The sequence below is a fragment of the Balaenoptera musculus genome, chromosome 20 (genome assembly GCF_009873245.2).
Source record: "Balaenoptera musculus isolate JJ_BM4_2016_0621 chromosome 20, mBalMus1.pri.v3, whole genome shotgun sequence".
Lineage (NCBI taxonomy): Eukaryota > Metazoa > Chordata > Mammalia > Artiodactyla > Balaenopteridae > Balaenoptera > Balaenoptera musculus.
This window is the reverse complement of record NC_045804.1, coordinates 36,894,176-36,920,285: the sequence shown is the minus strand read 5'-3', so window position 1 is coordinate 36,920,285 and position 26,110 is coordinate 36,894,176. Positions and strand designations below refer to the sequence as shown.

The following is a 26,110-nucleotide window of genomic DNA, read 5'->3' as shown; positions in this document are numbered from 1 at the left end:
AGAGATTATCATACTAAGTGAAGTAAGCCAGACAGAGAAAGACAAATATCATATGATATCACTTACATGTGGAATCTAAAACATGCCACAAGGGACTTCCCTGGTGCCTCCCTTGCAATGCAGGGGACACGAGTTCAATCCCTGGTCAGGGAACTAAGATCCCACATGCTGCAGGCAACTAAGCCCATGCACCACAACGAAGATCCCACGTGCCACAACTAAGACCCAACTCAGCCAAATAAATAAATAAATATTTTTAAAAATGACACAGATGAACTTATCTACAAAACAGAAACAGACTCACAGGCATAGAGAACAGACTTGTGGTTGCCAAAGGGGAGGGGAAGTAGGGGAGGGATGGATTGGGAGTTGGGGATTAGCAGATGCTAACTGTTATATATAGAATGGATAAACATTCTACTGTATAGCCCAGAGAACTATATTCAATATCCCATGATAAACCATAATGGAAAAGAATATGAGAAAGAATGTATATATATGCATAACTGAATCACTTTGCTGTGCAGTAGAAATTAATACAACACGGTAAATCAACTATATTTCAATAAAATAAATTTTAAAAAATAGTTTACCTTTAAAAATCAGTTCTGAAGTCCCTTCTAAGTTCACTCAAGTCCCACAGACTGGATGGAAGAAGAAAATGTGAAAAAAAAAAAAATGCTATGCCTTACAGTTCTGCTCAGCACAGAGGAGGCAGAGAGTATTCTAAAATAATTTGCTCCTGGGACTTCCCTGGTGGCTCAGTGGTTAAGAATCCACCTGCCAATGCAGGGGACAGGGTTTGATCCCTGGTCCAGGAAGATCCCACATGCCGCGGAGCAACTAAGCCCATGCACCACAACTACTGAGCCTGCGCTCTAGAGCCTGCTAGCCACAGCTACTGAGCCCGCATGCCACAACTACTGAGCCCAAGTGCCTAGAGCCCGTGCTCCACAACAAGAGAAGCCACCGCAGTGAGAAGCCCGTGCACCGCAATGAAGAGTAGCTCCCACTCGACACAGCCAGAGAAAACCCGCAGAAGACCCAACGCAGCCAAAAATAAATAAATAAAAATAATAATAAAATAAAATAAAATAATTTGCTCCTACCCTAGCTTAGAAACGAAAATCATGATATTAGCACCCAAAAATAAATGCAATGCTTAAATTTTACTAGTTTCTGTCTTAAAGGTGGTCTTCTCTGATTTTGTCTCTAATTCTGAAGGGTGCACAACTTGGAGCTTGAAACCTCCCCAGAAGCATAGCAAGCCGTACTGCTGAGTAAAACTGATAGTACACAGTACTTCAAGGGAAAAAAAAAACTGCTTTTTCCAAATTATATAAAGAAATAACTTTTGTTAAACTTTTCAAAAAATGAGAAAAATGGAACTTTTCATCAAGGAAAAGCAATAATAAATTCAAGAGTCGGTTAGATCTCTTTAGAAAAAAACGGTCAAGTGTGTAAGTAGAGCTACCTAAAGAGAAAAGGTATGAATGCTCTATCCACACTAATGACAGCAAAACCACTTATCTGCAGAAACCACGACAGATTGAATTTCCATGGCTAATTAAGAACACATACAGGTTTGACACCTCTGGGACTCTGGCAGCAGTGATTCTAATTTTGTGTCTCCTACCAATTTGCCTTTGCACACGATGAATGTGACAGTGGTAGCCAGATTAGACTGACTATTTTGTTAAATACTGAGTTGCAAAAACAACAGGGTCAGAGTAAAGGCAAGGTTATAGAATTTAACCTCTTGAGACACATTGTCTCGTAATTCCAAATACACAGGGTGGCTCTAATAGATGAGGAATGGACTATTACTTAGTAGATATTACTGATATTTACTAGCCATAGGAAGAAAAAATAGCAAATTAATTAGTGTCATATTTCTTCTAAGGTTAATTCTTTTTTTTTTTTTTTAATTTTTACTTATTTTTGGCTGCATTGGGTCTTTGTTGCCGTGTGCGGGCTTTCTCTAGTTGTGGTGGGCAGGGGTTACTCTTCATTGCAGTGCTCGGGTTTCTCATTATGGTGGCTTCTCTTGTTGTGGAGCACGGGCTCTAGGCGCGTGGGCTTCAGTAGTTGCAGCACACAGCTCAGTAGTTGTGGCTCACGGGCTTAGTTGCTCCGTGGCATGTGGGATCTTCCCGGACCAGGGATAGAACCCATGTCCCCTGAACTGGCAGGTGATTCTTAACCACTGTGCCACCAGGGAAGTCCCCATAAGACTAATTCTTACAGTATATGTTTGAAAATTTTGAACTCAATAATTAAAAGCAAGATATGACTCCCAAATCAACAAATTAGTGAAAAAGAATAGTTAACACTGAAATAGATCCAAGGGTATATAAAAACTTAATACCTAATAATGGGAGTGTCACTAACCAATAGATCAAAAAATGGGTCATTTCACAGAAGACATTGGGAAATATACCTGCTTGAAAGATTCAAATCCACTTCATGTCAAAATAATTTCAACTAAACTTGAATGGTATTTCAACATTTTAACCACAAAAACACTAGAAGATAACATGAAATTTTAGTCGCATTTAACTGATCTCAGAAATGAAAAGGACATTTTTAAACATAAAACCATTGGAAATATAAGAAAGAAAAGCTCAAGAGGTATTTTAGTATATTCTATCCTGTATTTTCTTCTAGCATTTAAAAAATATGTATTCATTTACTGTCATGAAAAATGCTGCTGGGAAAATCCTTATATGTGTACCTTTTGCAAAGATACCCATATAATGAATTACTGGCAGTGGAACTTCTAGGTCAGAGGATATACATAGTTTAAATTTCAGTTGATAGGGACTGAAACTAGAAATAAGCTAATGGCTCATGAAAGTGCGTGTCTGCACACCTTTCCCAGCCCTACATATTATCAAACTTAAAAGGCTTTTGCCAGTCTAACAGGTAAAAAATATCTCATTGTTTCTTCTTGCACTTTTACATATTTTTCTTAGTTTAGCTCTTTAATCTACCTGTCATTTTATTTTACAGCTGGTCCGAGTTAAGGACTTCACCTTTTTTCCCCTTCAGGGATGGCAAGTTGTCCCAACAAAGGGATGGCCATGAGTCCTAATGTCAGTTAATAAATAATCAGCCCTGGGAATTCCCTGGCCATCCAATGGTTAGGACTCGGAGCTTTCACTGCCAGGGGCCGGGTTCCATCCCGGGGAACTAAGATCCTGCGAGCTGCGTGGCAACGGTGCGGCCAAAAAAAGCAAAACAAAACAAACGCAAAAACCAAACCAAAACAAACAAACAAAAAATCAGCCCTTTCCTCAACTGTTTGAAATGCTACATCCATCATATTCTCTTTTCACATGTATATATTGACCCTTTTCTGCGCTCTCTCTGTTCTGTTCTATTATCTACTGGTCCGTTTGCCATTTCTCTGCCGCTCCCAACTTTATAAAATATTCTGATATCGGCGGGGCAACTAGTCATCTTAATATTCTTCTTTTTCAATAACATCTTGGCTATTCTCATCCATTTTCTCTTCTGGATACATTTTATTTTATTTTTTAAAATAAATTTATTAATTTTATTTATTTATTTTTGGTTGCATTGGGTCTTCGTTGCTGCATGCGGGCTTTCTCTAGCTGTGGCGAGCGGGGGCTACTCTTCACTGCGGTGTGCGTGCTTCTCATTGCGGTGGCTTCTTTTGTTGAGAAGCACAGGCCCTAGAAGCCCACGCACCGGAACGAAGAGTAGCTCCCACTCGCCACAACTAGAGAAAGCCCGTGCGCAGCAACAAAGACCCAACGCAGCCAAAAATAATTAATTAATTAATTAATTAATTTTAAAAAATGTCTCAAACATTTAGGGACCAAATAAATCATGTAGGCCTTCATAAGGAGTTTGTATATTATTTTAAATGTGATGGGACGTCATGGAGTGCATTGAATAGGGGAATGACTTGATCTGATTCATGGTTTTGAAAGATCATGATAGTAGTTAGTGGAAAAAAGACTGCAGAGGTCCAAGAGTGAAAGAAAGGAGACTTGTGAGGAGACTAACATAATGGTCCAGTTGAGAGGTAATAGTGGCTTAGAATGGAATGGTAGTGGTGGATGTAGTGAAAAGTGGTGGGTTCAGTATTGATTTCGAAGATTTAGTGAAAAGGATTTGATGATGAATTAGAAGGATTGAAAATTGGTGGGGGACCTAGGGGGAAAGAGAATGGAGGAAAGAGAGGAATAAAAAAACTCCGATGCTTTTTGGCTTGAACAGCCTGGTGGATAACGATGCTTATTGATATTGGTAAGAAAGGGAGGAGGAGATATGGAGAAGAAATTAAGAGTTCGTTATGACCATGTTAGCATTAGACACCTGTGTGGAACAGTCAAGTGTGCAGTTGCACACAGAGTCTGGGATGCAGTGTAAAGTTCAGACTGCAGATATAAATTTGGGAGTCATCAGACTTCCCTGGTGGCGCAGTGTTTAAGAGTCCGCCTGCCAGGACTTCCCTGTTAGCGCAGTGGTTAAGAATCCACCTGCCAAGGTAGGGGACACGGGTTTGAGCCCTAGTCCGGGAAGATCCCACATGCCGTGGAGCAACTAAGCCCGCGTGCCACAACTACTGAAGCCCACACACCTAGAGCCCGTGTCCACAACAAGAAAAGCCACCACAATGAGAAGCCCCCGCACGGCAACGAAGAGTAGCCCGCGCTCGCCGCAACTAGAGAGAAAACCCGTGTGCGGTAACGAAGACCCAATGCAGCCAATAAATAAATAAATAAGTAAACAAATAAATAAAATTACTTAAAAATATCAGTAATAAAAAAAATTTTAAACTATGCATTTAAAAAAAATTTTGGGAGTCATCAGTGAATAGTTTTTAGAGCTATAGTCCTGGATGGTGTTACCTGGGAAGAGTGTATAGGAAAAGAAAAGATCCCATGACAAAGCCTGGAGTACTCCCAACAACCTGAGGTCTAGCTGCGGATAAATAGGCAAAGGAAAATGAAAACGGGTGGTCAGTCTATGTGGTAGGAAGAAACCAAGAATAGTGTGGTCTCTTACAAGCCAAGAGAACAAAGGTTCCAGAAAGAAGCAATGGTTTGACTTGTTACTAAGTTTCAAGAAGGAAACAGTGGTTCCCTTGCTGCTTCAGCTGGAACAGAGTCAGTAAGATCAGAAAAGTCATCATTTAGCTTCGGAAACAGAGAGGTCTCGTTATGTCATTAAAAACAGTCTCAGCAGCATCACGGGGATGGTTGCTTGACTGGAATGGGTTAAGGAGAAATTATGCAGTTGGAACTGGAAGTAGACTCTAGATAGAGACAACTCTTTTTTTTTTAATTAATTAATTTATTTTTGGCTGCGTTGGGTCTTCGTTGCTGCTCGTGGGCTTTCTCTAGTTGCAGCGAGCGGGGGCTACTCTTCGATGCGGTGTGCGGGCTTCTCATTGCGGTGGCTTCTCCTGTTGTGGAGCACGAGCTCTAGGTGCACGGGCTTCAGTAGTTGTGGCACGCAGGCTCAGTAATTGTGGCTCGTGGGCTCTAGAGTGCAGGCTCAGTAGCTGTGGCACACGGGCTTCGTTGCTCCGCGGCATGTGGGATCTTCGCGGACCAGGGCTCGAACCCGTGTCCACTGCACTGGCAGGAGGCTTCTTAACCACTGCGCCACCAGGGAAGTCCCTGAGACAACTCCTTAAAATTTTTTGGGGGGACAGGGAGCAGAGAAATTGGGTAGAATCAGGAGTCAAGGTAGTTATTTTGTTTTTTGTTAAAATAGAAACCAGAACATATTTGTACAAAGATGGAAATGACCCCGTAGAAAAAGAGAAATTGATGAGGTAGGAGCAAGAATGGATAACTGGTGGAGCAAAGCTCTTGAGGAGAGAGGAGACGGGATCTAGAATACAAACGGAGGGGTTGCCTTTAATGGTAGCAAGGCCTTGGCATCATGAAGGGGAGGATGAGGAACTGAGAAGCCAGGATATTGGATGGAAAATGTAGATAACATTTTGAAGAATAAAGTGGCTGAGAAGTGATAAGAATAGTGGAGGAAAGAAAGGATGACAGTGAGCCATGAACAAATGAAGGGGGAGTTAACAGGGATCAGTAGGTGACAGCATCTTGGTGTGGTGGCAGCTGGCATTAACATTAAAAGAGCTTGGGTTTTGTGTTTTTTGGTTTTTTTTAAATATTTATTTATTTATTTGGCTGCGCTGGGTCTTAGCTGCAGCATGTGGGATCTAGTTCCCTATCCCGGAATCGAACCCGGGCCCCCTGCATTGGGAGCGTGGAGTCTTAACCACTGGACCACCACAGAAGTCCCAAGCTTGGGTTTTTGAAGGAGGAAGGAAGAGAAATGATTTGGGGGCAACATGAGAAGTTAGTTCGAAGATAAGAATACCTGTGAGAGGAAAAATAATCTCCTGTACTTGAAAAGTTGTAAGGGAGGTAGTTTTGCTAGGCGACAAACCAGTTTTCAGTTGGAAGAGGAAGTTGATGGAACATTTAGAGAAGAGGTTAAGAATAAAGAGGAAATGGCTGATAAAGATGTTGAAATCTGAAGGGTGGAGTGAAATGGTTAGGATGATTGGTAAAGAGCAGAGTACTGAATCAGATTAATAGAAGTAGAGAGTACCATGGAGATGCTAATCAGGGTAATGACGGATGACCTGGAGGCTACCGGTTGTGACTGAGTGAAAAGGATTATAGAGCATGATGGAATATCTTTTTGTAATCTCTAGGAGTGGAAGGGAAGGTGAGTAAGCTGTTTAAGATTAGTAATATAGAGAGCTACACAAACTGTTGTCTCTTGCAGGTCTTGTGTTATGGAGGGTACTGAACTAGAATTGCTAATATTTCACTTAGGTTTTTTGCATTTAGTTATAAAATATGGTCTATAGATATCCTTCCAGCATTACAATTATTAGGTTTTAATAACAGGATTATGATTATCTTTCAAAACAAGCTGGGATTTTTTTCCAAGTGTTTTTACACTCTGGAACCATCTGGTGTAGTGCATTTTGACGTAGGGTATATCTTTGATTACATTTTCAATTTAATTGATCCAGTCAGATTTGCTACATTTTGAGGTGATTTAATTTATTTTTTAAATTTTATTTATTTATTTATTTACTTTCGGCTGCGTTGGGTCTTTGTTGCTGTGCGTGGGCTTTCTCTAGTTGCTGCGAGCAGGGCCCACTCGTTTTGGTGCGCGGGCTTCTCATTGAGGTGGCTTATCTTGTTGCGGAGTACGGGCTCTAGGCACGGGGGCTACAGTAGTTGTGGTGCGCAGGCTCAGTAGCTGTGGCTCGCAGGCTCTACAGTGCAGGCTCAGTAGTCGTGGCACACAGGCTTAGTTGCTCCGTGACATGTGGGATCTTCCCGAAGCAGGGCTTGAACCCGTGTCCCCTGCATTGGCAGGCGGATTCTTAACCACTGTGCCACCAGGGAAGCCCTACCTGTTGTATTTTTATTTTTATTTGTTTTTGCCTGCGTTGGGTCTTTGTTGCTGTGCGCGGGCTTTCTCTAGTTGCGGCGAGCGGGGGCTACTCTTCGTTGCGGTGCGGGGGCTACTCATTGCGGTGGCGTCTCTTGTTGCGGAGTACGGGCTCTAGGCGCACGGGTCAGTAGTTTTGGCACGCGGGCTCCGGAGTTGTGGCTCGTGGGCTCTAGAGCACAGGCTCAGTAGCTGTGGCGCACAGGCTTATTTGCTCCACGCCATGTGGGGTCTTCCCGGACCAGGGCTCGAACCCGTGTCCCCTGCATTGGCAGGCAGATTCTTAACCACTGCACCACCAGGGAAGTCCCCAGGTGATTTTATTTATATGTTTATTGGCATAAGGATTTTTTTCTATTTGTATTTCTTGTCACATGTGAAAAAATGAACATTTTCCCCATTCCCAGTTCAGAACTAGTATCATTCCATTTGAAAAAACTCCAAGGCTGTAGAGGAAAGGGCACCCAGGAGAGCTGATGGTGATGTGGCCAAAAACTGGAAAAGGGAACTTTGATTCACGACAAGAACGTGTGCTGTTGAGAACATACCAACCTGCCCACTCTGAGGCTTATTTTAATGCCGTTGAAGTCCGTGCAAAGGTTTTAGCGCTTAGACTGTAACTTACCGGAGGAAGACGGGAGAAGATAACCGAACTCTTGGAGCACTGGAGCGCTGGGTAGTTTTTGTAAGCTATTTTCTGATCCCGCCTAAGGAGGAAAATGCTGCACCCAGGGCTCGTCGGAAAAAGTACTACTTTTAACAAAAGCTGAAAAGATGTTTAAAAAGACAGTTAAGCCTTTTAAGTCTCCGACATACCCAGGTATATGAAACGAGACTGTGCAGCCGATGGTGGAAATTTCCCGAGTTTTCTTAACACAAGCTGGATTTGCTCTCTCAACTCCCAGTCGGATCCATCCCACCGAAATCCAATTCAGCTGTGGCATGCTTTTTCCAGCCTGTTCGCAAACCACCTTCCGAAGTGAGGTTTCCCGCCATTTAACTTAAAGAAATGAAGGTCTTTCCTCCCAGATTCTCTACACTCGTGAGAGGCCCAAGCCCACACGAGGCGAGCAGCGGAACGCCCAGGGCAGCAGACTGCATCATGATCCCCAGGACTGAGCAAAAAGGTGACATCAAATTGGTAGATAAGCGTTTAGCACCCGCCGAAAAGCGGGAGGGCGAAAACGCCCACTGCAAAGCGAAAACCAGCCAGGTCGCGCGCGGGCCCAGCGCCCACGGTGGGAGGAGGGAGGGCGGCCGTTGCGGGGAGGAGCGAGGGTTGAGGGCGGAGGGCGGGTTCGCTCCAACTCGACTCCGGATTGGTCGGGCCCAGAGAGCCGAGTGACGTCAGCCGGCGAGAACGTCTGATTTGTGTGGTGGGCGCGGGCAGCCGGCGGAGGCGTATTACGCAGGCGCAGCTGGTCGGCTCATTTCCCCCTGGCGCTTCTGCCAAGCTCTGGCGGACAAGTCTCGACATCGTGCGCCCCCCCCCCCCGACTCCGGGACCGCTCCCTCCCCCTTCTCGGCGTAGTCGAAGATAAACAATAGTTGGCCGGCGAGCGCCGAGTGTGTATCCCGCCGCCGGATTCGGCGGGCTGCGTGGGACCGGCGGGATCTCGGCCAGCCGGCCATGGCGGGGCTGTACTCTCTGGGAGTGAGCGTCTTCTCAGACCAGGGCGGGAGGAAGTACATGGAGGACGTTACTCAGATCGTGGTGGAGCCCGAGCCCACGGCTGAAGAAGAGCCCTCGCCGCGGCGGTCTCTCTCTCAGCCGTTGCCTCCGCAGCGGTCACCGCTGGCTCTTCCTGGCGGCGAAATCTCGGGGAAAGGCCCGGCGGTGGCAGCCCGAGAGGCTCGCGACGCGCCGCCGGACGCCGGGGCCTCGCCGGCTCCCGGCTGCTGCTGCCGCCGCCGTTCCTCGGTGGCCTTTTTCGCCGTGTGCGACGGGCACGGCGGGCGGGAGGCGGCACAGTTTGCCCGGGAGCACTTGTGGGGTTTCATCAAGAAGCAGAAGGGCTTCACCTCTTCCGAGCCGGCGAAGGTGTGCGCTGCCATCCGCAAAGGCTTCCTCGCTTGTCATCTCGCCATGTGGAAGAAATTGGGTAAGTTCCCCAGCTTGTTTGGCGCCCGCCTCTTTTTCAGGCAGTTTGGGGCCTTTTTAGCGCCAGTCCCGCGGTCCCCCGGCACGGAGAGCGCTCTCAGTGTCCATCGATGGGAGGGAAGACTTTTCTGGGTCTCAGCGCTCTTTCCAGGGTGGAGGTGCGGGCAAACAAAGTGGCTTTGGGAAGGATAGGATTGTTGTCTCCCTTCAAACGCTCATCGCTTTATTTCCAACACCCCCCCCCACCCCCGCCAAGGATCAATGGGGAGCAGTCCTCTCCCTTCGCGACTTCACTTTGGTGGCCGCCAGCGGAAACGTGTTTGAAACCTGGCGCCAGATTTTGGCCAAAAGATGCACTGAAGACACGTTGCTATCTGGGACAGGCGAAGGAAGCGGGAGGTGGCAAAAATTAGACGAGATCGGGTGCGTTCAGGGTGGTATGGCTGTAGACAAGACGGCAAAAATTAGTGTTTCCTTCCGATCTGTCATAATTTTGCTGTTGAAGGACTTGCCCCTGTCGGTTGCCTCCTACTGGTGGTGTCAGTCTTCCAGAATTGATCCTGGGTGGCTGGTAGTTGGAGTAAACTGTTGGATAATTCAGAAAGGCTAAAAAGTTATCATCTAGCGACTTAAAGTCTTGGAAGGAATTCGCTGTGGTGGTCATGAAATGTTTCTAAGATCTTTATGCTTGTCCGGCTTATGAAAAACAAAAGCGCGGAATGCGTTCCTACTGCTTAAACCGGCCGGGTTAAGGCGATGTGTTAAATTCACCTAGGGCTTTTTAAGAATGCACTTCCCCCCCCCACCCCCACCCTTTGGTAGTTGCCTTAGCTAATTGCTGTCAGATCGTTCTCCACAGTTCCTAGTTAAAAGTACTTGCAAATTTTAGCTGCCCTTCAAAGTAGCAAGAGATAAGGAATTACCGATGTGCCAAAAGGAGAGACCTTCATTTCTAAAAATTTGGTGTAGTTGTAGTTTCATCTAAGCTTTAAGTGTTCTCTAAAGCAGTCTGTGTTCCTGTACCCAACATATGTTATCATACAGAGTTATAATTGCTTACCCATTGCTGTGAATGAATGGTCTGAATCTTTTTTTAAGAGAAAAGGTAATACTACTTCTGTCATTTTAAAAAGTCCTGTGGTTTATGGTAGAATAGTGTTGCTTTATTTTCAGCAGAGGGACAGAGACATAGGAGAAGAGTGTAAAGGTTGGTCAAATACAAAACATTTTTAAAAGGTATTGTCATAGAGTTGTAGAGTAGCTTCTTTCAAAGTCTCTTTTCTATTTGCCTGGCTTTCTGCCAGGAATTATTTGATTGACTCATAGAACAACCAGTCCGCCGGTGGGAGGCGTTTTCCATCCAATCCCAGAGGTCCCTATTATGGATTTGTTTTGTTTCTGTGTAGGCAGAGCACAGCTGAAAGCACCAGCAGTATATTCCAGAAATTTGTCATTTCATTGCTTGCAGGGCAAGTAGGAGTGGACAGCAAGACAAGATAGAGGAAGATTAGACACAAAGAACGATTTAGAGTCCTGTTTATTTTGCAGCACACTTGGGGCAACGTGAATTTGCCATATGTTTTCACTAAAAGGATAAAGTATAAACCCTGTTACTTGAACATATTTTTTAATAAAGCAGAAACCATGCTGTTAAATGTGAATGTGTATGTTTTTTGACATATATGTACTTTTTGAACCAAGATTTATACACCAAATGTTAAAGTTTGCTTTGTTCCACAGTTAACATCGTACTCCATCATCAAAACTTGAATTTAAAAAAAAAAAAAAAGTATGCTGAGCATATGGAAGTCTTGACACAGGAAACTCCCTGTGTCGAGTTTCCACTTTTGTAGTTCTCAATTGGTTATTGTAGTGGTTCTCAAACTTTTTGCTCTCAGAACCCTTTGTACTCAAAAATGATTTAGGGTCCTAAACAGCTTTTGTTGATGTGGGCTACATCTATCATATTTACTGTTTGAGAAGTTAAAACAGAAATTTTAAAAATATTTATTAATCTATTAAAAATAAACTTATTGTATGTTGACATTTTTAAGTGAAAAATCAATTTTTCCCCCAAATAAAAAATATTGAAATAAGAAATATTCTCATCTCTGCCTCTGCATTCAGTCTGTTATGCTATGTTTTCTGGTGAAGTATGTAAAGGAAAGGCAGTCTCACACACATATATAGTAGGAAAAGGGAGGAATAGTTTGTCTTTTCAGATAGTTGTGGATATTCTATACCAAAGTGGTAGTTTCTTAAGACTAGTCAAAATAGAATCTGAAACCTCATCAATGAACTTTTCTATTTTTACATTAAGAGCCATTGGTCTGTCTTGCACTTTGAATCAATTTTTTACCCACGTGTGATTTTGTGACATGGTGCATTAGTCTTTTGGAAAATAATGGTTCACTGAATTATGCGGCTCTTCCAAGTATTGATGCATTTCATTATACAATACTAAAGTATCCACATTTGTTAATATCACTGATCTCTTCAGAAAAGTCTTAAGATTGGGAAGTTATCAAGTTCATTGTAGTGGACACACATATTCTAAAATACGAGGTTTTGGGATTTCGCTGGCAGTCCAGTGGTTAAGACTCTGCGCTTCCAATGCAGGGGGTGTGAGTTTGATCCCTGGTGGGGGAACTAAGATCCCAGATCCCATATGCCACATGGTACGGCCTAAATAAATAAATAAATAAAATAAGAGGTTTTAAGCAGCAGTTAGAAATTTATCACTGGCAACAAATACTGTCAGTTGTTTCTCTTGAAATGAAAAACTCACTTTGTTCATTTTGAAGAAAATGTACGTTAAATGGCCAAGTCGCCGTCTTCTTTTTTTTTTTTTTTTTTGGCCGCGCCATGTTGCTTGCAGGATCTCAGTTTCCCGACCAAGGGACACGGCAGTGAAAGGCCAGAATCCTAACCACTAGGCCATCAGGAACTCCCTGCCCAAGTCTTATTAACCCATTTTATCAGTCTTTCAAGTAAAAATGATGGTCTGTTAAAATTGTGGCTACTTCATTTCATAACTCACACAATCACAAGTGCTTTTCCTCTATACAGCCATAGTATGCAACAGAAGTCTATTATGCAGCTTCTCTTCTTGTCTTACAGAATGTTAAAAAGACGTGTATTCATGGGTGGAAGTTTAATAAAATTAATTTTTATTGCATCATCAAGGACATTCTTAAGTTAAACTGGTTTGCCTTTTTTTTTTTTAAGTTGTGAGTGGCTATGGTGAGTACAGTGATTACTAGTTCACTTTGGTACCACTGTCTTGACTCCTGCTAAGGCACCAGCAGTTTTACTAAGCACTGCTTTTTTTTTTTTTTTTTAAGATTTATTTTTAAATTTATTTTATTTATTTTTGGCTGCGTTGGATATTAGTTGCAGCTCGCGGGATCTTTCGTTGTGGCGTGCGGGCTCTTTGTTGTGGTGCGCTGGCTTCTCTCTAGTTGTGGCGGCGGGTTTTCTCTTCTCTAATTGTGGCGAGCAGGCTCGAGGGCACGTGGGCTCTTTAGTTTGTGGCACGCGGGCTCTAGTTGAGGCGCGCGAGCTCAGTAGTTGTGACACGCGGGCTTAGTAGTTGCCCCGTGGCATGTGGGATCTTAGCTGCCTGACCAGGGATCAAACCCATGTCCCCTGCATTGCAAGGCGGATTCTTTACCACTGGACCACCAGGGAAATCCCCTAACCACTGCTTTTGAACCATCAGTGCAGGTATCAACACAGTGCAAAGGGCAAGTAAACTCAGAATTATTAAGAAAATAGTTTTGGCCTTGTGGAATCCCTGTAAAGATCACTCATACCGTTGTGAGGTAACTGCTGTGTTTTATCTGCCTCTCAGCTAAATCTTGACGTCTTTGGGGGCAAAGATACCGCCTTACATATCTTATAGTTAATCTCTTAGGGCTAACCGTGCAATTCCTTGCCCAAAGTAGCTGCTAGTTTAGTTGAATTTCTGTGGGTGTAATGGTTAAATTGGCTTTCTTACTTTTTCTTTAATTAAAAAAACTTCCCCCTTTAAAAATTGTAAAGTACACAGATTTACCATTTTAGCCAATTTTATGTGTACAGTTTAGTGGCATCAAGTACATTCTCAATATTTTGCAATAGTCACCACTGTCCATTTTCAGAACTTGTCCATTACCCAAATGGAAATTCTGTACGCATTCAACAGTAATTCTCCATTATCCTCTTCCCCAGTCCCTAGTAAACCTCTATTTTACTTTCCATTGCTATTAATTCACCTATTCTAGGTACCTCATGTAAGCAGAATCATACAGTATTTGTCCTTTTTGTGTCTTATTTCATTTAGCTTAATGTCTTTAAGGTTCGTCCACATTGTACCATGTATCAGAATTTTCTTCCTTTTTAAGGCTGAATAATATTCCACTGTATATATACACCACATTATGTTTATCCATTCGTCTATTGATAGACATTTGGGTTGTTTCCACCTTTTGGCTGTTATGAATAATGCTACTGTGAACATAGGTATACAAGTATCTGTTTGATTCTCTCTTTTCATTTCTTTTGGGTCTAAACCTGGAATTGGAATGGCTTGGACATTTGGTAATTCTGTATTTAACTTTCTGAGGAATCACCAAACTGTCTTCACAGCAGGTTCACTGTTTTACATTGCCACAAGCAGTGCTACAAGGGTCCTGATTTCTCCACATTCTTGCCAACACTTGATATTTTTCTTTTCTTAAAAAATAATAGCCATATTAATGGGTGTGAAGGGCTTTCTTATATTTTTAAAGAATACCTTCTTTGTCTTCCTAAGCCTTTTTTTTGGCCCGCGTGGCATGCGGGATTTCCCCGACCAGGTATAGAACCCGCGCCCCCTGCATTGGGAGCACAGAGTCTTAACCACTGGACCACCAGGGAAGTCCCCTAAGCCCTTATTGAGCTTGACCTCTCTAGCATTGTTCTAGTGCTTGTGTACTCTTGCCAAATAAAAAAGGAAAACATAATTTATCCAAAAATTTTTATATGACTTATTTTTATCTTGAGGCTGGGGGATTTGATAAATATAGCATGGAGTGAGAGAGTATGTGAATATATCGGTTTTTTTTTTTTTTTTTGGCCATGCCATGCGGCTTGTGGGATCTTAGTTCCCTGACCAGGAATAGAACCTGGACCCCTGGCAGTGGAAGCGGGGAGTCCTAACCAACTGGACTGCCAGGGAATTCCCAACATATCCTTTTTTAAAAGTAATTTTTTTCGTATTTTTATTACTTCTTGATCTTAAGTTACAGTATGTGCCTGATTTATGTATTTTCCTATGTCTGGATTTACTGTTCTTGTGTTATGCTTGCCTTCTAAGAAATAATGTTTCAAAGTTTGTGTGTGCTTCTTTAGGTTTATTCGTTCGAAATAATGTTCTTATTATCCTTTTCTTTTGATAGTTCAGAGAAGATAGTGAACAACATGCAGCTTTTATTCCTTTGAGCCATAGTTCATTGACTTATGTTATCAAGAGAGCCATTAGAAAGATAATGACATACTCTTGAAATAAATGTAGTGTGATCTCTGATGTGATTACAGGAAATTTGCCACAGTATTTGTAAAGGAAGATGAAATATGGGACGTTTTGTTTTTTTAATTTGTTCAAATGAAAATCAGAGCATTTACTTAAAAGAATATGGCCAAATGAATGAATTATGAAGAAGCTGGTCCTAACCTAAATTGTTGGTTCTGGTTTTGGCACATAGTTTTCATTATCTTAAGTTTAAAGACAGAGACGGACAAATGCAGAAGAGGGGTGGAAGGGGTAAAGGGAAAGACAGGGAAAGCCAGATAGAACTAAACTGGAAGAAAACCTTTATTAAATCATAGAATTTTAAACCTGTATCTTTATTTTAGTTTGATATTTCTCAGTTTTTACCATCAAGGACCTTCACCCTCTCACACATCACATGGTCTGAATGAGTTTGCCATATTTATCAAGTACCAGTTTTTTCCATTTTTGTTAATCAGTCATTACTTTCAATCAGTATTAGCAAATCTCTGCTACATGTTGTTGCATATATCTATAGTTCATTCCTTTTTTTATTACCGAGTAGTATGCTGTTGTCTAGATATACCACAATTTGTTTATCCATTCACCTATTATATATATATATATTTAGGCTGCGTTGGGTCTTTGTTGCTGCACGTGGGCTTACTCTAGTTGCGGTGAGCGGGCTTCTAACTGTGGTGGCTTCTCTTGTTGTGGAGCACGGGCTCTAGGTGCACGGGCTTCAGTAGTTGTGGCACACGGGCTCAGTATTTGTGGCTCGCAGGCTCTAGAGCACAGGCTCAGTAGCTGTGGTGCACGGGCTTAGCGCTCCGTGGCATGTGGGATCTTCCTGGACCAGGGCTTGAATCCGTGTCCCCTGCATTGACAGGCGGATTCTTAACCACTGCGCCACCAGGGAAGCCCTCCATTCACCTGTTGATGGGCATTTGGATTGTCTACAGCTTTTGGCTATTACAAATAAAGCTGATGTAAAGCTTTTCTTTACAGAAGTCCACTAATAAATGTAGAAGGAATGGGGACTTCCCTGGTGGTACAGTGGTTGAGACTCCACGCTCCCAATGCATGGGGGCCTGGGTTCAATCCCTGGTCAGGGAACTAGATCCCACATGCATGCTGCAACTAAAAGATCCTGCATGCCACAAATAAGACCCAGTGCAGCCAAATAAACAAATACATATATATATTTTTAAATTTTATTTATTTATGGTTTATTTATGGCTGTGTTGGGTCTTCGTTTCTGTGTGAGGGCTTTCTCTAGTTGCGGCAAGTGGGGGCCACTCTTCATCGCGGTGCGCAGGCCTCTCACTATCGCGGCCTCTCTTGTTGTGGAGCACAGGCTCCAGACGCACAGGCTCAGCAATTGTGGCTCACGGGCCCAGTTGCTCCGCGGCATGTGGGATCTTCCCAGACCAGGGCTCGAACCCGTGTCCCCTGCATTGGCAGGCAGATTCTCAACCACTGCGCCACCAGGGAAGCCCCATATATTTTTTTAAATGTAAAAGGAATGATAGAACCCGAAAATCTCATTTGGTAACCATCATAATAATTGATTCAGCCAAGAAACATCAATAAATGCTACAACTAGTAGGTAAAACTTTGAGGAACAGAATTGCTATATTACTTTCCTAGAGGTGCTGTAACAAATTAGCACAAATTGGGTGGCTTAAAACCACAGAAATTTATTCTCTCATGGTTCTGGAGGCCAGAAGTCTGAAATCCAGGTGTGAGCAGGGTTGATTCCTTTTTGGAGGTTCTGAGGGAGAATCTGTTCCATGCTCTCCCCTAGCTTCTGGTGGCTGGCAGCAATCCTTGTCATTTCTTGGCTTGTAGATGCATCACCCAGTCTTCACTGTCTTTATATTGCCTCCTCTGTGTCTTCTCCTCTTCTCTTCTCTTTGAAGGACACTTGTCTTTGGACTTAGGGCCCACTGTAATCCAGGGTGATCTCTTCTTAAGATCTTTAACCTAATTACATCTGCAAAGATCCTTTTCCCAAATAAGGTCACATTCACAGGTTCTGGGTGAGCATATCTTTTATTGAAGTTGCGGGGGGGCACCACTCAACCCACTCCAAGGATATTTATATCGTCTCAGATAATCTCCCTATGAACACTTTTTAATTACAAAAGGAAAAGGATTATAGGGGGAAACCTGGTAGACAGCACCTTAATTGAGTGATCAAGAGTATCATCACTTTTAATGGGACAAATTGAAATTGTATACTGCCTGCAGGGAGAAGATCATATTTAATACTTCTGTGATATTCCTGCCAAAAATGTGTAATCTGATTACAAACATGAGGAAACATGAAACAAACCCAAACTGTGAGACATTCTTGAAATGACTGGCCAAGTACTCCTAAAAAGCATCAAGGAAACACTGAGGAATTGTTCCAGATTGGAAGAGAATAAAGATACATAATAAGTAAATATAACAAGGGATCCTGAATTTTATCCTTTTACTGTAAAGCATATTGTTAGGATAGTTGATGAAATTTGCATGAGATATATGGATTAGATGGTTGTATGGTATCAATGTTAATTTCCTGATTTTGATGGTGTATTGTAGGAATTAGATACTATAATAGTATTTGGGAGTGACGGTATATTTTGTTGGCAGTTTGCTTTCTATTGGTTCAAGAAAAAAATTCTTTGGATTATTCTTGGGGGAAAAAAAAAAAAGTAAACCTGAAGAAGCAGGTCTCAGATCAGAAACCTTGGATACCTCCAGGAATCTAGGTAGCAGTTTCATCAGAGCCCTGCTGCTGGATGCATACCAGGCTGTATTTATTTGTTTCAGTACAGAGAATAAGTCAGAAACTTGCAGCAGCATTTGGAATCACCATTTGATTATAATTCCGTGTCATTTTCCAAGAGCTATCAGACTTTTGCAGTGGTCAAATTATAGAATGGAATATATCGCATCACCACCTCAGCTCATGTTTCAGTGGTGACACCAATCTTTGTTATTCTTTGAGAGATGTGATAACGCTTTTAATTTTCTATTTTGGAAGAGAGTATCATTGGTGGTCTTGCACTTGGCCTTTTCTACCCTAATAGGCTTTTGAGCAATCAATGAAGAGCTATGACGGGAAGCTATTAGTTGCTGAGGTTATTTGGGGACCAAACTAGCTGTGGCATAGGTTTGGGATTCCATTGGTTCTGAGGTGGACTGTATTGAAAGTCCTATTTAGTACCTGACCTCCATGAGCCTTAGCTCTTATCAGTGGACTGTGGCTGTGTTCTGTAGCCCCAGAATTATTATCTTAGAGCCATCGTTCAGTAGTTACTCAATGTTGTGGTTCTTTTTCCTTGGTGTATAGCTACATGTGAAAATGGCCACATATCACTTTGAAGAAGGTTAACAATTCTTTAACTAAACTTGGAAGATTTTCTTTTTGTTTTTTGTTTTGTTCCCTGTTTTTTTGTGAAAGACCATTCTGCAGATCCAATTTTTCTTCTGCCCTGTTGTCAGCGAGGTAACCGTACCAGATTTTCTTTGGGTAATTAACTGCTCCTGTCTGATCTCTGTCACCTCAGGGTTCTCCCATCCACAGAGATCAGGGAACCCATTTTCATTGCAGCCTCTTCCCTTAGTATTTCTTGCCTAGACAGAAGAGTCAGTAAAATGTGTTTAAAAGATTTTAGTGTACCATATATAAAATAGACAAACAATAAGGATTTACTGTATAGCACAGGGAATATATTCAATATCTTGTAATAACCTATAATGGAAAATAATAATAATAAAAAAGAACATATAGGGACTTCCCTGGTGGTCCAGTGGTTAAGGCTCCGTGCTTCCGGGCTTCCCTGGTGGCGCAGTGGTTAAGAATCCGCCTGCCAATGCAGGGGACACGGGTTCGAGACCTGGTCTGGGAAGATCCCACATGCCGTGGAGCAACTAAGCCGGTGCGTCACAACTACTGAGCCTGCACTCTAGAGCCCGCGAGCCACAACTACTGAAGCCCACATGCCATAACTACTGAAGCCTGTGCACCTAGAGCCTGTGCTCTGCAACAAGAGAAGCCCTCACAATGAGAAGCCCCCGCAGTGAGAAGCCCCGGCTCGCTGCTACTAAAGAAAGCCCACGCAGAGCAACGAAGACCCAATGCAGGCAAGCAAGTAAGCAAGCAAGCAAGCAAGCAAGCAATAAATAAATAAATAAATAAATAAATAAATAATAAATATTTAAAAAAAAAATCTGCCTGCCAATGCTGGAGACACAGGTTCAAGCCCTGGTCCGGGAAGATCTCACATGCCACGGAGCAACTAAGCCCGTGTGCCACAACTACTGAGCCTGCGCTCTAGAGCCTGCGAGCCACAACTCATGAGCCCATGTACCACAACTACTGAAGCCCGTGCACCTAGAGCCTGTGCTCCGCAACAAGAGAAGCCGCTGCAATGAGGAGGCTGCGCACCGCAACTTAGAGTAGCCCCTCGCTCGCCGCAACTAGAGAAAGCCTGCACACAGCAACGAAGACCCAACGCAGCCAAAAAAAAAAAAAAAAAAAAAAATAATAATAATAAATTAAGGGAAAAAAAGGACTGCGCTTCCACTGCAGGGGGCACCGGTTCAGTCCCTGGTGGGGGAACTAAGATGCCACATGCCACATGGCGTGGCCAAAAAAAAAAAATATATATATATGTGTATGTGTATATATATATATATATATATATACACATATATATATAATTATAACCAAATCACTTTTTTTATAACAATGTTTTTTTCCAATTTATTTATTTTATTTATTTATTTTTGGCTGCACTGGGTCTTCATTGCTGCACACAGGATTTTTCTAGTTGTGGCGAGAGGGGGCTACTCTTTGTTGTGGTGCGCAGGCTTCTCATTGCCGTGGCTTCTCTTGTTGTGGAGCACGGGATCTAGGCAGGCTTCAGTAGTTGTGGTTCGTGGGCCCTAGAGTGCAGGCTCAGTAGTTGTGGCGCATGGGTTTAGTTGCTCCAAGGCATGTGGGATCTTCCCGGACCAGGGCACGAACCTGTGTCCCGTGCATTGGCAGGCAGATCCTTAACCACTGCGCCACCAAGGAAGTCCTTAGTCTTTGTTTTAATGACTTAATGCACATTTTCTAAAGGATACTTAAGTCGGAGTTCATATACTATCTGATACTGTCTTTTTAATATGCTCCTAGTTTTAAGTCATTTTTTTTAAATTAAAAGATTAAAATGTAAAGTAGAAAACAAGAAAGGCTAACTAAGGAAGACAAAGAGGTAGCTTCCTTAATATATAAATTTATTGCAGTTTCAATCAGAACCTCCACAGGGTTTGTTTTTTAATTTTGCAAGTTGCTTCTGAAGTTCATATGGAAAAATACTTGAGAATATTGAAAAAGAAGAATAATTGGTGGATACTTAAACTCCCTATTATTAAAAAGCACCATAAATAGATTAGTAGGATGAGTCCAGAAATAGATCTGAGGCAAAATGTAACATATGATAAAAGGTGACATTTCAAATGAATAGGGAAAGCATGGATTATTCAGTATTTTTAGATCATTGTGGAATATCTTTCGTATGTTAGTGCTTTTGACAAAAAATGTGATTTAAATATTAACATTGCTTTGAATATCCTTTTTATTTTTAGCTTTTTTTCTCCTTTTTCATCTCGTTTTAGGTGCTTTTTGCAAACAGCTAAATTACTTGTATGCTGTAGGTAAATTTTGTTTTCTGAATGTGGTTAAGAACCCTTGTTTCTGGGAGTTCACTTCGTTCGCATTTATTATGATAATAGATTTTTTTTTTCAGGTTCTTAGCTGCAGAAGACAATGTTTTCTAGTTTTCTTTTTTTAAAAAAAGGAAAAAAGAAAATGTTTTAGCAAGAGCTATAGTTAACCCATAAAATAATTGAAAGGGCTAAAGAAACATACACCATACTCTACGCTGGGCTTCTGGAAATGACGTCTGTAACCAGACTGCAAAACTGCATGGGCTAGGGAGCTGTCTGCTGTGATCTGTTTGCAAAATTGGTGCCTTCTTCCTGCTGCTTGTTTTTCTTTTAACTTAAAAAAGGTGTGAAATATAACATAGCATGCATACATAAAAGGCCATAAAACATAAATGTACACTTTAATAAATAATCATAAAATGAACACCATCCAGTTACAAAAGAGAACATTGCCTGTACACCAGAAGCCCCTGTATGCCCTTTCTGATCTCATATTTCTGTCTTCCCCCAAGAGGCAACCACGATCTTGACTTTGTGATTATAGGTCTGTAGTGATTTACTTATTTTTCTTAATAGTTTTACCTCTTGTCTGTAAATATGATAGTGTTTTTTTTTTCTGAAGAAAATCATGCTGAATGTATTCTTTTATCTCATCCTTCTTGTGAGATTCTCACCCATTATATGTAGTATATAGTCTGTTGTTATGTTGAAGGACATTTGAGCTGTTGCCCATTTTTAGCCCATATGAACAGTGCTGCTATGAACATTCATACGTATTGTGTGTCATGAATTTATGCTGTATACCAGTGGGTAGTGAGTAGTCAAGAGTATACGTATCTTCACCTTTACCATATAATGCCTAGATGTTTTCTAAAGTAGTTGTACCAGTTTATACTCCTACCAGTAGTTGATGATAGAACATGTTACTCCACATTCTTAACTTACTCTTGTCAAACTTTAATTTATGCAGCAATCTGATAATTATGTTGTGGTATCTCATTATGGCTTTTATTTTTTAATTAATTAATTTATTTATTGAGTTATTTATTTATTTATGGCTGTGTTGGGTCTTCATTGCTGAGCACGGGCTTTTCTCTAGTTGTGGAGAGTGGGGGCTACTCTTCGTTGCGGTGCGCAGGCTTCTCATTGAGGTGGCTTCCCTTGTTGCAGAGCATGGGCTCTAGGCGCGGGCTTCAGTAGTTGTGGCTCACGGGCTTTAGAGCGCAGGCTCAGTAGTTGTGGCACACGGGTTTAGTTGCTCTGCGGCATGTGGGATCTTCCCGGACCAGGGCTCGAACCCGTGTCCCCTGCATTGACAGGCGGATTCTTAACCACTGTGCCACCAGGGAAGTCCTCATTATGGCTTTTAATTTGTATTTCCGTGATGATTAAAGAAGGCAAACACCTCTGCATGCTTTTTGGCTCTTTGGATTTCCTCATTTGTAAAAGCCTGTTCAGGTCCTTTATCCGTTTTTCTATTGAGTAGTCTTCTTGATTTGATTTGTTTTAGCATTTTATATATTCTGGATACCATTCCTTTGGTGTGTATATATTACAAATATATCCTCTTCCATTCTGTGAGTTGTCTTTTCACTCTAGTAATCATATCTTTTGATGAACAGAAATTCTTAATTTTGATGGTGGTGCAACTTCACAATCATTTTCTTATATGGCTAGTCCATTCTTTGTCTTTAGGAAATCCTTCCCCACCTTGAGATCATAAATGTACTTTCTTGTGCATTTTCTAAGCATTTTAGCTTTGCTTTTCATGATAGGTCTTTAATGTACCTGGAATTGATTTTGTGTGTGTGTGTGTGTGTGTGTGTTTGGCATCAGGGACACAAAGTTGTTTGTTTGTTTTTTTAATTTTATCCCAGTTCCATTTATTGAATGTCTGTCCTTTCTCCACTGTTCATATGTCAAGTGTCTGAATATGCATGGATCTGTCTCTGTGCTCACTGTTGTATTTGTTCACTGGCTTTTACAACTTTTCCAAACAGGTCTTACTAGAGATTTGTTAGCACTGTTGGCAGATATAGCACACCTTTCGCTGTTATTGTGAATGGGATCTTTTTTTTTTTAAGTTACATTTTGTAATTTTTTGTTGCTGTTTTACAAAAATAGAATTCATATTTTATATAACTATTTATATCCAGTAACCTTATTGAACTTTATCAATACCAGTAATCTATCCACAAATGTTTTCTTTAGGGCCTTTTTTTTTTTTTGGCAACTCCACTTGGTACCTCTCAGGCTGGTTGCTTTTCTTAAATACATAATGGTGATAACAACAAAAACTAATGTTTATTGAGCACTAACTATGTGTCTGGTACTGTTGCTGATAGTTTTACATGTGTATATGCCTGTGTGTGTGAATTTCTAGCTTCATCAATATTGGTAGCTGTTCTGGTTTCCCTTAGCATTTGTGAAGGTCATTATTTCGTATACTGCAAGCAGCCCTCTGTTGTGAGTGACAGGTCACTCTGGAGGGTGAGTTCCATCTGTGGGATGGGATGGGATGGGGAGATGCACTGTAGTGTTCAAGAGATGGCTTTTCAGCATATATAATATTGGAAAAGAAAAGAACTAGTTAGCCCAAATATATTAGAGAAGCCTTGTGGCTATAAAAGTTGTGTGGCACCCGTCCATTTGGGGGGGGTGCTTATTTCTTCTCCCACATCCCCTTTGAGACCCTGTTGTCCCTATCAGCCAATGCACCACTTTTCTTAAAAGAGAGGTATTATAGTTACTGGCATCTTAGGAACTTAAATGTTTCACCTTTTACCATGCAGGGAGTTTAGGCACTGACCTAGCTCCTGCAGTTTTAAATGAATCTGCCAAGCTTTTACCATCCATTCCTGACTTCAGCCTTTGCCACTGCCTCTGAGTTTGAACTTTTCTGGAACTCTGTTAATGGGGAATACTGATGTACTGCCTCCTGTACTGACTGTGCTTTTTCCTTATGTTGGATTACAAATTTTGCATTCTGATTTTTCCCTCAGTATAATTCCATTTGTTTAAAATTCCAGGAATTCCTCAGATTTTTTTTTTTTTTTTTTTTTTTTTTTTGCAATTCCTCAGATTTTCTTATGACCCTTCTCTGTGTTTCATGACTGCTCTGGACTTTTTCTAATATTTATATTCTGTCCTTTCAGTAGGATTTTGATGGGGAGAATATGTCAGTGTTTGGACTTAGTTTGCTGTCTTGAACTGTAACTTGTAGTTTAATATTACAGAATATTTCAGAATTTTAAATGATAGTGAATATAATCAGTCAGTATAGGTTTTGGAATTAGGTATATGGGATCTTTGCCACTTAAAATACTTGAGTTATTTTGAGCAAATTTTGTAATCATTGAAAGTTTTGGTTTCCTCATCTGCGAAATGAAAATAATGAAACTAATCTTACCTATCACTTAGGTTTATTAGTATTATATGAGATAATACAATACATGTAAAGCTCTTAGCACAGAAAGTGGTATCCAGTAAGCCCTCAATAAATGTTATTTATTAGGTTATGAATATTCAACAGTTGTTTCAAAAACAAATCCAGTAGCTTTTTCTGAAAATCTTCTTGAAGTGAAATTAATAAACAGATGATAAGCTGCTAGCAGTACGGTATCAAAACTTTTAACATATCCTTGCCACTAAATGTAATTAAGACTAAGACTTATGTGGAATTAGTAAATCTATGCTGTAACATTTTTCTCGTAGGATCGGCTTGATGGTCATAATATAATTGCATTATTTATAAAATTAATTTATTAATATGTGAATGAAGGGATTAATACAAGTCCTTCTTTAATACCTTTCAAAATATTTTTCTTAAATATTTTCCTATGCTAATTCAAATTTTAACAGGCTAATTCAAAATATGTTGGCATTTTTATTCTGCCACAGGATTAATGTATACACCTGAAAGAGTAAAATGTTTTATTTTTTATTACAGCAGAATGGCCAAAGACTATGACAGGTCTTCCCAGCACGTCAGGGACAACTGCCAGTGTGGTCATCATACGGGGCCTGAAGATGTATGTAGCTCATGTGGGTGACTCAGGGGTGGTTCTTGGAATTCAGGATGACCCAAAGGATGATTTTATCAGAGCTGTGGAGGTGACACAGGACCATAAGCCAGAACTTCCCAAGGAAAGAGAACGAATTGAAGGACTTGGTGGGAGGTAATTATTGTCCTTTTTTGTCTTTCTTCTCTTGGTTCTATTTAGTCCTTTTCTGCTTCACTTACCAGATTTACCTACTTCTCCCTTTTAATGAAGTTACAGATTTTTAGTTTGCCTGATGAAGTACTCATGTATGTTCATATTTATCTTATTATTTTGAATTGACTGTTTTATTTCTGATAATGGCTCCAAAGGGAAATAATATTTTAATATTATTATTAAATAATAATAATATAAATAATAATAATAATATTTTGTTACTCAAGTAACAAAACATACAAGGATTTATTTAAAACCTTTTACATAAATACTGATCAGCATGCCCTTCAGAATCTGGACAGAGCAGCCCTTAGAGTTCCAGAGTAGGACAATTTGATATTTATTTCTTTAGGCTGTGCTGGGTCTTAGGTGGTCTTTGTTGCGGCATGCATGCAGGATCTAGTTCCCCGACCAGGGATCGAACCCGGGTCCCTTGCACTGGGAGCTTCAAGTCCTACCCACTGGACCACCAGGGAAGTCCCCCAGAGTAGAACAATTTGAATCTGTCTTTGGGAATAGAATTCTGTTAGAATTAGCCTTCAGTTTTTCCCTTTGATTTCTAAGTCATATATGCTGCAAACCCCTGTTTCAACTTATTGTCTCAATATGTATCGAGATAGTTTGTAAACTATGAACTGAATTTGACTTCAGCGTAATATTTTTATGCTACAAACTAAAATATAAGATTGTTCTAAAAATCAGAGGAATGAGTAACATAAGAAAATTTTAAAATTATTCTAATACTAATTTTTAAAAATCAAGGATTAAGGCAAGTTAAACAGAATCCAGTGTTTTCTAAATAATCATTCTAACTCAAGTCTTACCATGATATTATTACTTGCCTCCTCTTTCTTGCTTTTTTCTTTTTTTTAAGAAGCCCCAGGTTTTTTTTTGTTTGTTTGTTTTTTTCTTTTCGGCTGCATCGGGTCTTAGTTGCGGCACGCAGGATCTTTCATTACGGCATACAGGCTTCTCTCTAGTTATGGTGCGGGCTCCAGAGCGGTGGGCTCTTTAGTTTGTGGCACGTGGGCTCGCTCGTTGAGATGCTCGAGCTCAGTAGTTGTGGCGCGCGGGCTTAGTTGCCCCGCAGCGTGTGGG

The 26,110-nt window shown here is 41.2% G+C and overlaps 1 protein-coding gene across 1 annotated transcript in view; it reads left to right on the top strand.

Annotated features, from left to right (window-relative positions):
* The first annotated feature begins 8,880 nt into the window (after nt 1-8,880).
* PPM1D (protein phosphatase, Mg2+/Mn2+ dependent 1D) overlaps nt 8,881-26,110 on the top strand; it is a 52,258-nt gene continuing 35,028 nt past the window's right edge. The window contains exons 1-2 of the mRNA XM_036838312.1: nt 8,881-9,575; nt 24,745-24,973. Coding sequence (XP_036694207.1) covers nt 9,104-9,575; nt 24,745-24,973 — 701 coding nt within the window. The 5' untranslated portion in view covers nt 8,881-9,103. The remainder of the gene's footprint in view (nt 9,576-24,744; nt 24,974-26,110) is intronic.